This window comes from Pteropus vampyrus, unplaced genomic scaffold (assembly GCF_000151845.1).
Source record: "Pteropus vampyrus isolate Shadow unplaced genomic scaffold, Pvam_2.0 Scaffold196, whole genome shotgun sequence".
Taxonomy (NCBI): Eukaryota; Metazoa; Chordata; class Mammalia; order Chiroptera; family Pteropodidae; genus Pteropus; species Pteropus vampyrus.
This window is the reverse complement of record NW_011888977.1, coordinates 456,252-471,177: the sequence shown is the minus strand read 5'-3', so window position 1 is coordinate 471,177 and position 14,926 is coordinate 456,252. Positions and strand designations below refer to the sequence as shown.

The following is a 14,926-nucleotide window of genomic DNA, read 5'->3' as shown; positions in this document are numbered from 1 at the left end:
AAAAAGAAACCCTGTACCCATCAGCATTCAGTCCCCATTCCTATTTCCCATCCTCACTCTTCGGTCCTTGACAACCACTAATCTAGTTATCTATCTTATGTCTCTATGGATTTTCTTATTCTGGGTATTTTACATCAATGGAACTATGCAACATGTGGCCTTTGTGTCTGATTTCTTTCACTTAGAATAACATTTTCAAGGTTCTTCCACGTTGTAGCATGTATCGGTAATTTATTTCTTTTTATAGCGAAATAATATCCCATTGTATGAATATACCATATTTTGTTTATTCATTCATCAGTTGATGGATATTTGTGTTGTTTCCACTTTGGCTATTATGTATAATGTTCCGTAAACATCTACAAGTTTTTGTGTGGATGTGTATTTTCAGTGCTCTTGGGAATATACCCAGGAATGGAACAGTTGCATCATATGGTAAATCTATGTTCAACTTTTTGAGGAACTATCAAACTCTTTTCCAAAGTGGTTGTATTATTTTATATTCCTACCAGCAATATGTGAGAGATCCAATTTCTCCAAATCCTCACTAACACTTGTTCTTGTCTATCTGTTTACAACCATCCTAGTAGGTATGAAGTGGTATTTCATTGTGGTTTTTATTTGTATTTCCCTAATGACTAATGACATGAAGTATCTTTTTCTGTGCTTATTTAGCCATTTATATATCTTATTTGGAGAAATGTCTATATGAATCTTTTACCCACTTTTAAATTGGGCAACATATTCATGTTTTTATTGTTGATTATATATTCTGGAACCTCTTTATATATTCTGGACACAAGTCCCTTATCAGATTTATAAATCTGTGATTTATACAAACATCTTCTTCCATTCTGTAGGTTGTCTTTTTCACTTTCTTGATAGTGTTCTTTGAAGCACGAAAGTCTTCAATTTTTGTGAAGTCCAATTTATCTATTTTGTCTTTGGTTGCTTAAACTTTCGGTGACATATCTAAGAAACCATTGCCTAATCCAAGTCACAAAAATTTACCCCAATGTTTTCTTCTAAGAATTTTATAGTTGTAGCTCAGATATTTTGGTCTTTCATCTATTCTGAGCTAATTTTTATCTATAATGCGAGGATGACTTTGAATCTTGCCTGTTAAGTGGTGATAAGATAGAGAGTCTTTCTTATCAAACTAAAGATGAAGGAATGAGTAGAGGAGGAAGAGTGAGACATATGCTCTGGAAAGCAATTAATTCATTGTGGCCAGGGCCTAAGGCATGCAGAGAGTATGCTGGAATTTACAACCAATAATAGCAACTACATCAAAGGATGGTGAGGAGCTGGAGCCTTATTTCCCCGCATTCTTCACTGGCCACTCCCCAGCCTCACTAAGCAAAGACAAATAAATGTAAGCAAAATACAGTGTACTAACTACAAACTTAGCTTCGGAAAAGCCTCCAATCTTCCCCATTTCCCCTCCCAACCAGATTGCTTCTCCTTAACCCCTCCAGTGTAGAAATTCTAGAGCATCTATTGCTGGAAACATTCAATGGAAAGGAGTTGTTTTTTTTTTTTCTGTAGGCTACTGGAAGTCACTCATGGTTCTTAAGCAGGGAAGCAACATGTGATTTGGGTTTTAGGAAGCTGTGGTAGTGAAACGTATCACAATTCTTAACTTTTTTCTAGCACATAAATTGCATAATACACTATGGGCTACCACATTGATCAGCTGCATTTATGCATATTTTCTAGTGTGGTGCAGGAAACCATGAATTACAAAACACAAAGTAGAATCAACAAGATTGGTGATTGATTGGGTGTAGATAGATAAGGATTCCTGGTTTCAGGATTGGACACCTAGATGAGTCCTGAGGCCAGTTATGGGGATGGGGAGCATGGATGAAGAACAGGTTTATTTTGGGAAAGGAGGGGAGTAGATGTAGATAATTTTGAAGATGTTGAGTTGGAAGTGCCAGTGCGACACCTAAGCAACTGCAGCTAGTAAGTGTGTCGTTAGTGTAACCCTTGAAGTCAAGAGGTCTGGAGTGAAGATGTAAATTTAGAAACTGTCAGCTTATAGATGGAAAAAGATGAGCTCATTCAGCAAGCATGAGAAGTTAAGCTAGGTTCCAGGCCTGGAAGGGGAAGGGAAGAACAGAAATAAGAGTTCAACTCCACGGCAGCAACTTGTTCTTAAGCAGGTATTTCATAGCCTTCCTTTGAAAGCCACTGTGTACCAGCTTCAACACTGCCTCTAGTACTTCTCCTTCTTTCCTGCTTCCCCTTCTCCATGTTGCCAGGCTTCTCGCCATATGTTTACTCAGTTCACCAGACGTCCTGCCTATGCTCTGCCTTCATCTAACTGTTCATTCATGCAGCCATTTACTGAGCAGTTGCCCTGTGCCAGGCACTGTACTCAGTCCTGACCCTATGGCAGTGACCGAAACAACCTCCTTGCCTCAATACGTTTACATCCAGAGAAGGGGACACACACAAATAATTAAATAAGTATATTGGGGAGAGATGAATGCTTTAAAGAAAATCATTCTTCAAGAATAAGGGTGAGGCAGGATAGTAGCCTAGGGAAGTTCCCCCTCCCCTCCAGGGGCAGCTCTGGAATTTTTCCTTAGTCCTTTACTTAGCCCTCTCCTTGCTTTGATTCTGAGGAGACAAGGCACAAGGCTGGGAGGGAGTGGGGGGGAAACAGGATAAATGGCCTTGGGCTGCCCTTCCCTTCCAGGTGGCGTGAGAAACAAGCCAAGACCCAATGGCAAGATGGATAGTCTTGGGACACCCAAGGAAACAAAAGCCTGTAATTCAGACAGCTCAGGGCAGACTCCCTCTCTCTGAACTGCCTGCACTCTCTCTTAAGTGTGTATTTTTCCTTTAATAAAACTTGCACTTGTTGCTTATCATGTTTTTTAATTCTTTCTCATGGCATAAGACAGGAACCTGGTCACTAAGCTCCAGGGCAGGGTCCCTCTTTGGACTCCTGCCCCATGGAGACTCTGACATCAAGGGCATGTAGAATGATGCAAGTGTTCTTATTTTAAATAGGACAGTAAGTAAAGTCATCTCTGGAGGTGACATTTGAGCAGAGATCTGAATGAATTGTGAGAGCTCTGAGTAAAGAAGGGGTGGGTGGAACAGAATGGGGAAGCAAGGTAACCAAGGGCTATCATACATATTTTCATAGGACAAAATAAAGAGTCTGGCTTTTACTCCGGGTGACATGTGGTCACTGGGGAGAGAAGTATTGAGTAGAGAAGGGATATGATCTGACTTAGATTTTAACAAGATTGCCCTGGCTGCTGTGTTAAGAATAAACTTCTGGGGGCAAAGGCCGAAGTAGAGGGACCTTTTAGGAGGCCATTGCAATAATCTTGGCCAGAATAATGGTAGCATATTATAGAGAAGTAGGCGTGGAGTTGGTGAGAAGTAGTCAGATTTAGTTGGTCAGGTGGAACAGACAGGATCTGCAGTCAGAACAGATGTGGGCGTGAGATAGAAGTTAAGGATGACTCCAAGGATAAGCAGTTGAGTAAACGGTACTAGTTACCACTGTCAACCTTAAAAAAGCTAGTTATTTTACCAGCAAAAAATGAGTTTATCCAGGAATGGCAGAGAAATTGCAGTCAGGACATGCAAACTATGGTGAACCACAGGCAAACCTGGAGAACAAAAAAAAGGACACATTATTTTATAGAGAAAAAGGAGGAAGTCGGGAGGGGGCAGTTAAAAGCAAAAGTCCATTGGAAGAGAGCGAAAGTTCAGAGTCGGGGTGGCTTCTCATTGGCTGGACTGTTGCTGCCCAAAGAGAAAATCTTCTTTCTTCTTCTTGCAGTAAAGTAAGCTTCTTCCTCCCCAAATTTGTAAGGTAAGCTGTGATGGATGGTACCTTCCTGAGAGCTCTACCTTTAGGGTTTCTCCACTCCACTTTGAATGAGGTTTTCCTTTGTTCATTTTCACACCTCAGTGGAGAAAGGTTAGGTTTAGAGAGGAAATCAGGATTGAGGCTTTGGATATACGAAGTTGCCAATTAGACATCCAACTAGAGAGGTTGAGGAGGCTATTGTTTATACGAATCCAAAGTTCACAGAACTAATCAAAACTGCAAAACTCAGGATCGGTCTACGCACGATGGCATCGAGCCTGAATGGGACCATCTGAAAGTGTTGGACAGAGTCCCAGCACGAGCGGGGGAGGGAGGGGAGCGGTCAAGTGGTGGATCCTGCAAGCGGACGATGAGAGATCCATAAGGGGAAAGGACCGGATCTTAAAGAAGCTCGTCAGGAGTTTGGGGGCGGGTGGGCAACCTTCGAGCAGAGGGATCCGCATTTGCGAAGACAGGACTCAGCACAAGACACAACGGGCCCGGAAATGGTAGAGGCCACAGCTGAGGTTGAGAGCCGCACGCACCCACAGTGTCCTGGCGTCACGAGGCACTTTGCCTCGCCCCCAAATTCCTCTCTGCCGGCCCAAGCGAGCCCGCGCTAGACCTGGCTACACCCGTCCAAGCGGCGTTGCCAGGACCAGGATCCGCCGAGAGGTGCGGAGCCACCCGCAGCCAGCCGAGTCTCGCGAGAGCCCGGCTTCGCTGGCCCAGCATGCCCCGCGCCACAGCCGCCGCCGCCGCTGCTGCCGCCGCCGCCGCCGCCGCGCCGCGGCTTGGGGGCGGGAGTCTGGGGGAGGGTAGCGGAGCCGGCGCCGCCGCCATGTTGGGTCTGAGGCGGCTGCTGTAGGCGCCGACGGAGCGAGCGGGCGTGCGGAGCGGCGACCGCGGTGTGGGATCTGCCTCTCTGCTAGCGGCCAGGAGCGGCGGCGGCGCCATGAGCGGGGGCACCCCTTACATCGGCAGCAAGATCAGCCTTATCTCCAAGGCAGAGATCCGCTACGAAGGCATCCTCTACACCATCGACACCGAGAACTCCACCGTAGCCCTCGCCAAAGGTACTCCGGGGTGGGGCGCCGGGACGGGCGTCCGCTTGCGGTTGTGCCCGGCTCTCCGCCCGCGGCCTCGTCGCTCCCTTCCCGTCCCCTCTGCTGTCTTCCGGGAGGCCGCTCCCTACCCTCCCTCCGTGCCCCGGCGTCGCGGGCCGCGGCCTCCCCGGCTTCCACCGCCGAGGTCCGCGCCTTCCATCCGGGAACTGCAGGACCGCGAGCGGGGCGGGCGGGGTGGCCCTGAGGTCCCAGAACGGGCAGGAGAACACGGAGATGCGTGTCTTCCAACTCCGAAATTCGGTGGTTCTGTCGTCTCACCACAAAACAAAGCCTGAGTAGTCAAAGAATTTTTCCGCCTCGCTTAAGTTTCGTGCTGATTTGTTGATTCTACAGCACCATTTTCTCACGCTCTCAGTTTCGGTTTGTGGCGATATTCCTCAGGTGAACTGTAAGTAATGTGCCAAAACTTTGGGCTTGTTGTGCGACGCAGCTGGTCTCGAGCAGATCACATCTCTCGTCTCCTGTGTGGTATTTACCTGTTAAACCGGAATTCTTCTCAAAGCCTGTTTGTGCAACCATCTTTTTTTAAATGCTTGCTGCACTCGCGTCGACCCTGTTTCTGGAAACTGAGTGGAGTCGTGGGTTCAAGTTTGATCCAGGACCTTTGTTCCAAAGGCAGATAGATATGAGTGGTCCGTGGGTGCCTGTGAAGAGTGTTGAGGAGGAAGATGTCTTACCCTTAGTGTTTAGCATCGCCACAGTCTCTGTGGGTTTTGTTTCCGTTCCACACGCGCTGGGCCTTCTTTCTCTCATAAGTTTGGAACACTGAGGAGAGGGAAGCAAGATAACTCAAGCAATTTTCCCAGCACATCTGGTAGACTTATGGAATAAATAGCATGGTAGGGTCAGAGGTCCAGGGATAGGAAGAAATTTTCTAAATCTGTAAATACAAATTTAACTGATGGGAAACTCATTTCACAGTATCAAACATGTATTTAATGACATTTTTTGGATGCTCTGCTATATCCTTTTAAATAGCACTCGTGTTGGGACAAATTTTATATCTGGTTAGGGAGCTTTACTTTTATCTTGTCTAGTTTCCATTTCTTTTTTTTCCCCCAAATGTATATTTAGCTGTATAGTGTTTTAGTTTTTCTGACTTAAGGAAATTATAAAAAAGGCTCTCTAAAGTTCTTGGTGAGGGCCACATACGGGTTGAAACAGTATTTCTCACTAAAGTGGTTTATAAACTTTTTAAAAACCTCTGTTTTACCTAATCTGAATTTTAAGGTGTCTTATTAGCTTTGTGACTTGTCAGCAAGTTTACTGTGGTACTTGTACAAAGAAAAAATTCATCCATTTTTAGATTTCTAATATATTAACTTCAGTGTTTTAAAACGCTCTTAATATGCTTTTCTATGCAAGAACCTAATGTTAATGACCCAGTTTTAAAAAAAACTCAACAGCTTTTAGAGTCAATAAACATTCTATTAGTCTGTAATAGTTAAATTCATGGCACACATAATTTGTTCCTTGTATCATGATAAATATGCCATATAAGTATAGCAGTGAAAAGATTTTTTTAATCATTAAATTTATATAGCTTTGATATTTAATCCCACATGCATAATATATGCTTTTTCTTAAGCAATATAAGTTAATTTGAAACAGATTTGGGAATTTAATTGTTTGCAAAAATTGGATTTACCAAATTTTGGCATATTATTCTACTTGGCAGGATCTAATCTAAAACTGCTATATAACTTTCCGGTCAACACTGGGCACTTAGTTCACATTTCAAAAAGAAGTAGGGTGTCTGGTATTGAAATTCTAGAATTTACATGACTTGCTGAATAATTTTATATACGAAATTTCATCTTTTTCAAAATTTGGATGAAAACGGCTGCCTAACATTAAAGCCAAAAGTTTATTCATGGAGTTTAGAATACAGTTCGCATTTGGACTTAGAGATCCCGATTACTCTTTTTGAAATGTAGATTGAGTTAATTTCTTTAACATTCTTAGAATTCTCATTAGGATATTAATTTTTAACTCCCTCTGAAGTTAATATTTTCCTTTTTTTACTGTGAAATATAACCACATTTGTTGAAAAGATCCATTGATAAAAATGAAATATTTATAAACAAAACTCCTTGTAATACCACCCAGGCCAAAACAGACCTTGCCAGCATTCCAGAAGCCCCCCACCCTCTGCATCTTCCCATAATGACTACTGCCCTCTTAAACTAGATATAAATGTTATTCTGACATTTATAGTTTTATCACTTAAGTTTACATTCCTAAATAATAGAGTTTAGCTTTGTCCATTTTCGAACTTTATATAAATGGACTCATCGTGTATATATTTCATTTTGGCTTTTGTGTGGCATAGTATTCCATCGTGAATATAACCAGTTTATCTATTCTGCAGTTGTTTTGGATATTCTATAGTTGATGTTTAAGTGTTTACAGTTTTTGACTTTTGTGAACATTGCCTTTATGAATATTTGTGTTTAAGTGCACTGACATTTATGGCATTTTCCTGAGGGTGTATACTTTGAATTGCTAAGTCATGAGGAATGTGTGTATTAGGTAACGCCAAGCAGTTTTCCAAAGTAGTAGTTTACTAGTTTTTGTTTCAATTATTAGTATATAAGAGTTCTAATTGTTCTACATCTCTCACCAACAATATTGAGTATTAGATATTTTAATTCTCGTCAATCTGGTGTGTATGTAGCTTTACCTGGTTTTAATCTCCCTGATTACTAATAAGGTGAATACCGTTTCATATCTTGGTTATTTGGATTTCATCTTTCATGAAGTGCCTTTGAAATCTTTTGCGCATTTTTCTATTTGAAATGCATATCTTTCTAAAATTTAGTCTTCTGAATATGAATTCTTTGCTAGATGTTGCAATTACCTTTTCTCCTTTAATGGGTTTTGTTTGTTTGTTTCGGTGAACAGAGTTTTTCATTTTAATGTAGACATGTTCGTCACTTTTTCTTTATGGCTAATGTTTATTTTCTTTTTAGGAATTTTTCAAAACCCAAAGGTCATGGAGATATTTTGATTGTCTTTTCAAAGCTTTTGTTTTGCCCTTTACATTTAGGTTTGCGATGCACTTAAAATTGATTTGGGATAATATGAGGTATTTAAATCTTTAAATTTAGTAATGGATTCACTTGGTTTATATGGTCCAGGTTATATAATTTAGGTTCTTTACTTGGATATTACTTACAGTTTAAATCCACCTGAAACTATAAAATACTCTTGAAATTTTGGACTAGTTACGTTTGATGTGGCATATAATTAGGGTAGACTATATGGCCTGGTTTGTTCTGGTGGAAAGTCCTTGTTTGTGCCTGTGGTTCTGGCATAATTATTAAAACATCTCTTTTCTCTCTAAGAAGTGTTTCTGTTTGGGGAATAAATTGTGTGGTCACACTATATATGATCAAAAGCCCAGTCCCAGAGGTATTGCTAAATGGGTGATGTCTTTTATTTTCTGCTAGAGATTTCACAGATTAGCTCTTAATTCTGTAAAAGTGAAATTGAGGTAAATTTGATGGGCTTTAATACTCAGAGTCTTCTAAATAAGGTCAAGAAGTCTTAAAGGCAACCTAGAAAGACTTTGACGTCAGTCTGTTATGTGAATAGATAATCTTGAGTTGTTTGTTTTTGTCGCAGCTCTGAGTTTATTTTATTCCTAGCGCTGATCATGACCTACCTACGTGTAATCTTCTTTGCTTATTTGCATGTGTTTATTGTCTGTGCTCACCCTCCCTCTCCCCATAGAGTCTAAGCTCCTGGGATGAACAAATGTTTATTTAATGAATGAGTAAATGGAAGTTATTTAACATTTTAGTTTATTAGTCTTGTAGAAATCTCTTGGGGGTATCTCTAAGTAATGCTTTTCTATATTCAAAATTGTATTTCTCTTTAAAATTCGAATATCTAACATATGTTGCCCCCACAAAAACAGAGATTTTGGAGAATGAGGATACAAGTGGATAAATCTTATGACAAAATTGATATTGTTGGGGAGAAAGTTTTACCTTGTAAAACTCAATTATAATTTTCATTTAAAGTTTAAGGGAAAAATCAGTCCAGTATATTTGCGGGAATGGCAAGATTGTGACATACATGAGTAGCTTGTGGAATATTTCCAATTACATATGTAAATATGACGCCCAAGCACATACTAGATCCTGGATACCAAGAGATTCCCCAGAGTGGAAGTTCTGTGAAGGCACAATTTTTGTCTCATTTGTTGCTGTATCCTCAGTGCTTAGAACAGTGCCTGGCACATAGCAGGCCCTTGGTAAAATTTGAATAAATGAAAGGACACTTGTAGTTATTGAAGCTTTCTAATTATAGGGACTACAAAGTTAGAAGAAACACATTTCCTGTAAACATTTTACACACACACACACATACACATATATGTAAACACTATTTAAATGAAATGGGCTAAAATTAATGAAATTCCTATCTAACATTTAGTTAGCTGTACTTCGATACTGCATTACTGAAATGAAAACCTGGTTGCTTCTGCAGTAGGAAAAGAGCCTTTGTGAAGAAAAATGATTATTATATAAGTTAGCAGCTTTTAAAATGATATGTCCCTTAAAAATCAAGGGATTGGTGGAGGAATGTAAAAACAGGTAAATTGGTAATGTAGTATTTCTTTAATCATCTGCTAAATCTTGCCCATTGGTGGAGCTTACCCACTTCTTGATTATTAATTAGCCACATAGTCGCAAACTCCACTGCGGGAAGGAGAGCTTTATATGATGGATGAAATACCTGTGAAATGCTTTATTGATTTCTTGCATTATCATATGAGTTGGGGACCTAAATCTAGCCAAGCACAAAATCACTACCCAGAATGTTAAAGATCTAGGGAAACTTCAAGCTGTAATTTCTTTTGGTTGCCCTATTTAGTAAGGTTGCCAGAACTTGGAGCCTTAGAAACAGTTTATTGTTGCTGTGTAGTCCAAAGAAATACTTGCTAATGCTGGAAGTCTGAAATCAGGTGTCAAAAATTAACTACATTTTGAAGTGGAGTAAGATAAGCCATGACTTTCTGAATCAAAAATAGAGAAAACAGCATAAAGCCTGAAGAAAACAATAGAAGGAAAGAAATAGGAAAAGTACTTTTCACTTTCCCACACTCCCTTGATAACTTTACTTCTCTATCTTGCTTAAATTGCAGGAGTAATTGTGACAGTTAAGTACCGAGCATATACTCTCAACCCCCTTCCCTTCTGCTTTCTTGCACAAGCTTGAAGAAACATAGATATGCTGACCAGTTTCACTCTAAGCTTATGTTCATTAACTCCAGTAGTCATATTTCCATAGTCCGTTCATTCCATTTTTCTGTATGTTGATTCAATTCCTTCTGTTTTCCTCAGATCTCTGACATCTCTTCACTTTTAGCCTGTGAACCTTGCTTCCTGTTTGAGAAAAGAATAGCAGACAGAAGAGAATTTTGATCAGTTCATCCCACACATACCCAATTACCTGCATCTGTGTCCCAAACCTCTATCTTTTCTCTCAATATAGAGAAACTGTTCTTCCTTCCACTTGTGCAGTAGATTTCATCCCCTCTTGATGATTCTAGGACATTGTTGCAGCGGTTCTCTACTCTCTCCGATGTATTCAGTTTTTCCTTCTCTATCAGATCTTTTCTGTCTACTAACAGATGCACTGTTATTTCACCCATCTTAAAAACAGCAGCAACAACAAAACACTGCCAGTCTTAACTGCATTTCCTCTTACCTACTGCTCTATTTCTGTCCTTTACACCAGAACTCCTTGAAGGAGTTTTCTGCACCATGTGTTTCTGATATTTTTTGAGCCCATTTTATTTAGGTTTTTATTCCCACAAATGAGAAACTGTTCTTATCAAGGTTACCAAGGACTTCTATGTTGCTAGAACCAGTGGTGGTTCTTATCCTCAGTTTACTTGACCAATCAGCAATATACGGCACAATTGGTCTTTTCTCCTTGAAACATACTTTTCACTTGACTTTATCCTGATTTTCTCTCATACCTCACTGGTTGCGTCTCACTCTCCTTTGTTACTGCCTCACCTCCTAAACCTCCAAATGTTAGAGAGGTCCAGGGCTTAGTTTTCGCTCTGTGTCTCTTTTAAAAATTATTTGCTTATTTATTGTCTGCATTCTTCTCTTGATGATCTCATGTAGTTCATGGCTTCATACAGTATACGCTGCTGACTCTTTTCTCCAACCTGTACCTCTCAACTCCTGGCTTGTACAGTAAGACCTCACTTAACATCGTCTATAGGTTATGTGACTTTAAGTGAAACAACCATAACAAAACCAATTTTACTGTAGGCTAGTTGATATAAACAAAAGTTCCTAGGCATCTTACTAATGTTATAATGAAACTGTTATTCTAGAGCCTCCTGTATATCCAGCTGCCTCCTTAACATCTCCACCTGGAGGGATGTCTGCTGGGTATCTCTCATTCAACCTGTTTCTCCATCAGCCTTCTCAATCTAATTGAATGACAGCTTATTCTTTTAGTTGGTAAGACCAAAAACTTTTGAGTCATCCTTAATTCCTCTGTTTCTCTCACACTTCATGTGTTTCTGATCCTATCAGCTCTACTTTCAATATATATCCAGAATTTGACCTCTTAACACCTCAACTGCTCTACTCTGGTTCATTATCTCTCACCAGTCTATTCAGAGTCACCCAGGGGTTCTTGTTTCTTGTTTACAGTGTTGGCCTCTTACTTGATTCCCTCCCCACCCAATATTGCTTGAGTGCATTTTTGTCATTGTTTAAAAAAAAAAAAAAAAAAGAAATATGTGGGCAAATTTTCTTAGTGAACCTGTTTTGCTTGATTACTTGATTGCCTGGTCAGCTACATTACTCCAAATTCAGAATCTTTATTCTATAGAACATTGAAGTTATTGGTTTGTTGTATTCTAACATTCTGATGTCGTTGATGCCAATCTAATTCTCAGTCATTTTTCTTTCTGGAAATTTTATTTTTGGCATTTGGAATATTAACCACACTGGTGGGTTTTTTCCTGAGTGGTTCTCCGTGGACCTTGTAAATCTGAAGACTCAAGTCTCTTTAACCTAATAAATTTACTTTCTCAAATTAGTTTGTTTTGTTCCTGCTCCTCCCCTTCTGAGCGCTGTTTGATTTGTTTTTTAATTCCTATTGGATGCATTTATCTTTTTTCCTTTTATATCATATTTTTATATCTCTGTCTCTTAGTTTTATAGTTTGGAAGATTAAAATGTAAAACCAACCACAAGGAAGAATGCCCAACTGAAAGAAGCTTAGCAAGTCAAGATTAAATTTTGACTGCAGATTGGACATGCTTTTACTCCTGTTGCTAAATCCTATTAAAACTACATGAGAGAGACTTTTTAAAAGGCATAAATCCATAAAGCTGCAGTCCCCAACATTTTGGGTCTCAGGGACCGGTGCTGCTATGAGAATCTCATGCCTGATGATCTGAGGTGACGCTGAGGTGGTGATGCTGGCGCTGGGGAGCGGCTGAAAATACAGATGAAGCTTCGCTCACTTGCCTGTCGTTCATCTGCTGTGTGGCCTGGTTCCTAACAGGCCATGGACCAGTACCGGTCCACAGCCTGGGGGTTGGGGACCCCTGCTCTAGAGAGAGAGGATAAGGTAGAGGTTCTGGAGAAACCTAGGCACAGTTGAGAACAGAGGTACCAACCACACGAAAGACGAAATGGGGCAAATAAGGGAAGCTCGTATCTGCCTGGTGCTTATTATTTAATAAGCTATCAAGATTATTGCTGAGTGCCTACTACGAATACATGCTGGACACTGTACTAGGTGCTAGGAAACAAAAGAGCAGCAGTACAGACAAGATTCTCGAGGATACAGCATTTAAGTTAGAGCCTGACATATAAGTCACAATTAGTATATCTAGATATGCTAGGATATCTAGGAAGAAGTGTCCAGTCCCAGGCCACAAGAAGTTTGCAGTCTATGCAGAAAGCAAACACAGCCACAAAGTCCAAGGCTTGTCCTGGCCCACAACATCTTGCAATTCAGGTAAGGCAAGACCATACTAGGTGTAATTTAGGTCTTCAGGTCAATCAAGTTCCTTCAGATCTGGGACCTTTTCACAACATTTCTTTGAAATGGAATGCTCTTCCCCTGCTCCTTACGTGGTTATTGAAGAAATGAGCAATGTAACAGATTGAGAAAGAAGTCACAAAGGAAGGAGAAGAACTAACAGCTCTGGAAGGCTCAAGTGCCAGTGAAAATGTCAAATAACAGACTTGCGGAAAACCCCTCCCCCCTCTTGTTTAGCTTCCACTGCTGAATTTATCTTAATTTATTCATTCTGTCATTTGAATGGCAGGCAACAAGTCTGAGTTTTCTTGGCAAATTATAGGGAGCCATTGAGAGTGTTTAGCCAATAGAGTGACATACAGAGTCCAGTTTTAGGAGGTTTCCGCTGGAATCTTTTAAGAGTTTGGAAAAGAGAAAATGTAGGCCTAAATTAGTTAAAATAGAGAGGAAGGATCAGATGCATGAGAAATTAGGAGCATGGGTCAGACAGGGAACAGGAAGGAGTTAAGCGATGGTCCATATAGTGTTTTTTATCAGCTAGAATTGGGAATGGATCAAGAGGGAATCAGGTTTATTCTTTGGATTCTGCTTGAGCATCATCACCCCTACAAAGCATTCCCTGATTCTCTTAGCCAGGAAGTGTTAGGGACACCTTCTGTGTTCTCATTTTATCTTCTATTTTCTTCTTGAGCTTATCAAGCTTTTCTTCTTATGTTTCACTACTAGCCATCAGCATCTTTTCCTCCCTTGTGTCCCTTGTACATCACAAATTAACTATTTGTTGAGCACATGAAGGGTTATTATTTCTGAAAATTTTCCTTGGTCAGAAAGTATGTAGTTGAACAACTTAATATTTAATGGGAAAAGAGTGAAATGAAGATAGTATTAAGGATATTGTATGTAGTATTACCCATCAGTAATAATTACTATAGATCAATTTTCTTTTGCCATCCTGTGCTTTCTAGAAAGGTTTCAAGACCTTATCTACAGTTTCAAAGAGGTCCTTGTAAATGTGTTTTGTGTTTTTTCTGTTGTTTTGTTGTTGCATCACCATCTAAATTTTCAAATTGCTACCAGAGGGAAGAGGAGAGGAGGAGGTAGATGGGGTAAAGGGGATCAAATATGTGGTGACAAAAACAAATCTAACTATGGGAGGTGAACATACAGTGTAAAAATATATATACCTTACTATTAAAATGTACTGCTGAAACTTATTAGATTTCGTTAACCAATGTCACCGTAAAAAATTATATACATTTAAATAAATATTCAAATTGCTTTTTTGTTTTTACAATGCTCTCTTCTTGCCACTCTCCCTAAATTCTTATTCTCACTAGTAATTACTTTCTCAAATTAGTTTATTTTAACATATATATACACTCATTGTAAAATTCTTATGGTTGAGGAATGATATATCTGAGTAAATCTGCATATATTAATAATCCAAGGGGAAGAATCTTGTATAGAAGCAAGTGTAGTTGCAAATGAGAGGAGCTAATTAACTGAGCAAGGTCTCAAACCTAAAATTGTGGGAAATGACTTTGGGTTAAAAAAAAAATAAGTCTCTCAAACCACCTCCCCTGCCCCCGCCCAAAAAAAAAGCAAAGAAGAGTAAAGAACATGAGTGAAGATGGCGAAATGTATTAATGAAAAGGACAAGATGGTTTTGAGTCTTTTTAGTCAAACAGAGGTTACATCAGCCTTTAAAATTAAGTGGTAAGAAGTTAGTTTTAAGTTGGTAAGGAGTTGATTTTTTAGAATGAAAAGGTGAGAGGAAAGTGATCTGGGCTGTGAACTCTGGAAGTGGAGGTGGACTTTTTTCCCCTCGAGTCACCAGTGATTGGCATGTGATAAGTGCTGAGAAGATTGAGAATATTGCAAAGAGGGGGTCGGTAGTAATGTCTCTAATAGAGGTGACAAGTCT

General features: G+C 39.9%; 1 protein-coding gene across 2 annotated transcripts in view; it reads left to right on the top strand.

Annotated features, from left to right (window-relative positions):
• The first annotated feature begins 4,609 nt into the window (after positions 1 to 4,609).
• The window catches only part of LSM14A (LSM14A, mRNA processing body assembly factor), a 48,421-nt gene continuing 38,104 nt past the window's right edge, over positions 4,610 to 14,926 (top strand). The window contains exon 1 of one of the 2 annotated variants that reach the window (XM_011371843.2): positions 4,610 to 4,917. In XM_011371843.2, coding sequence (XP_011370145.1) covers positions 4,797 to 4,917 — 121 coding nt within the window. In that variant the 5' untranslated portion in view covers positions 4,610 to 4,796. The remainder of the gene's footprint in view (positions 4,918 to 14,926) is intronic. The other variant, XM_011371844.2, reaches the window with a different exon arrangement.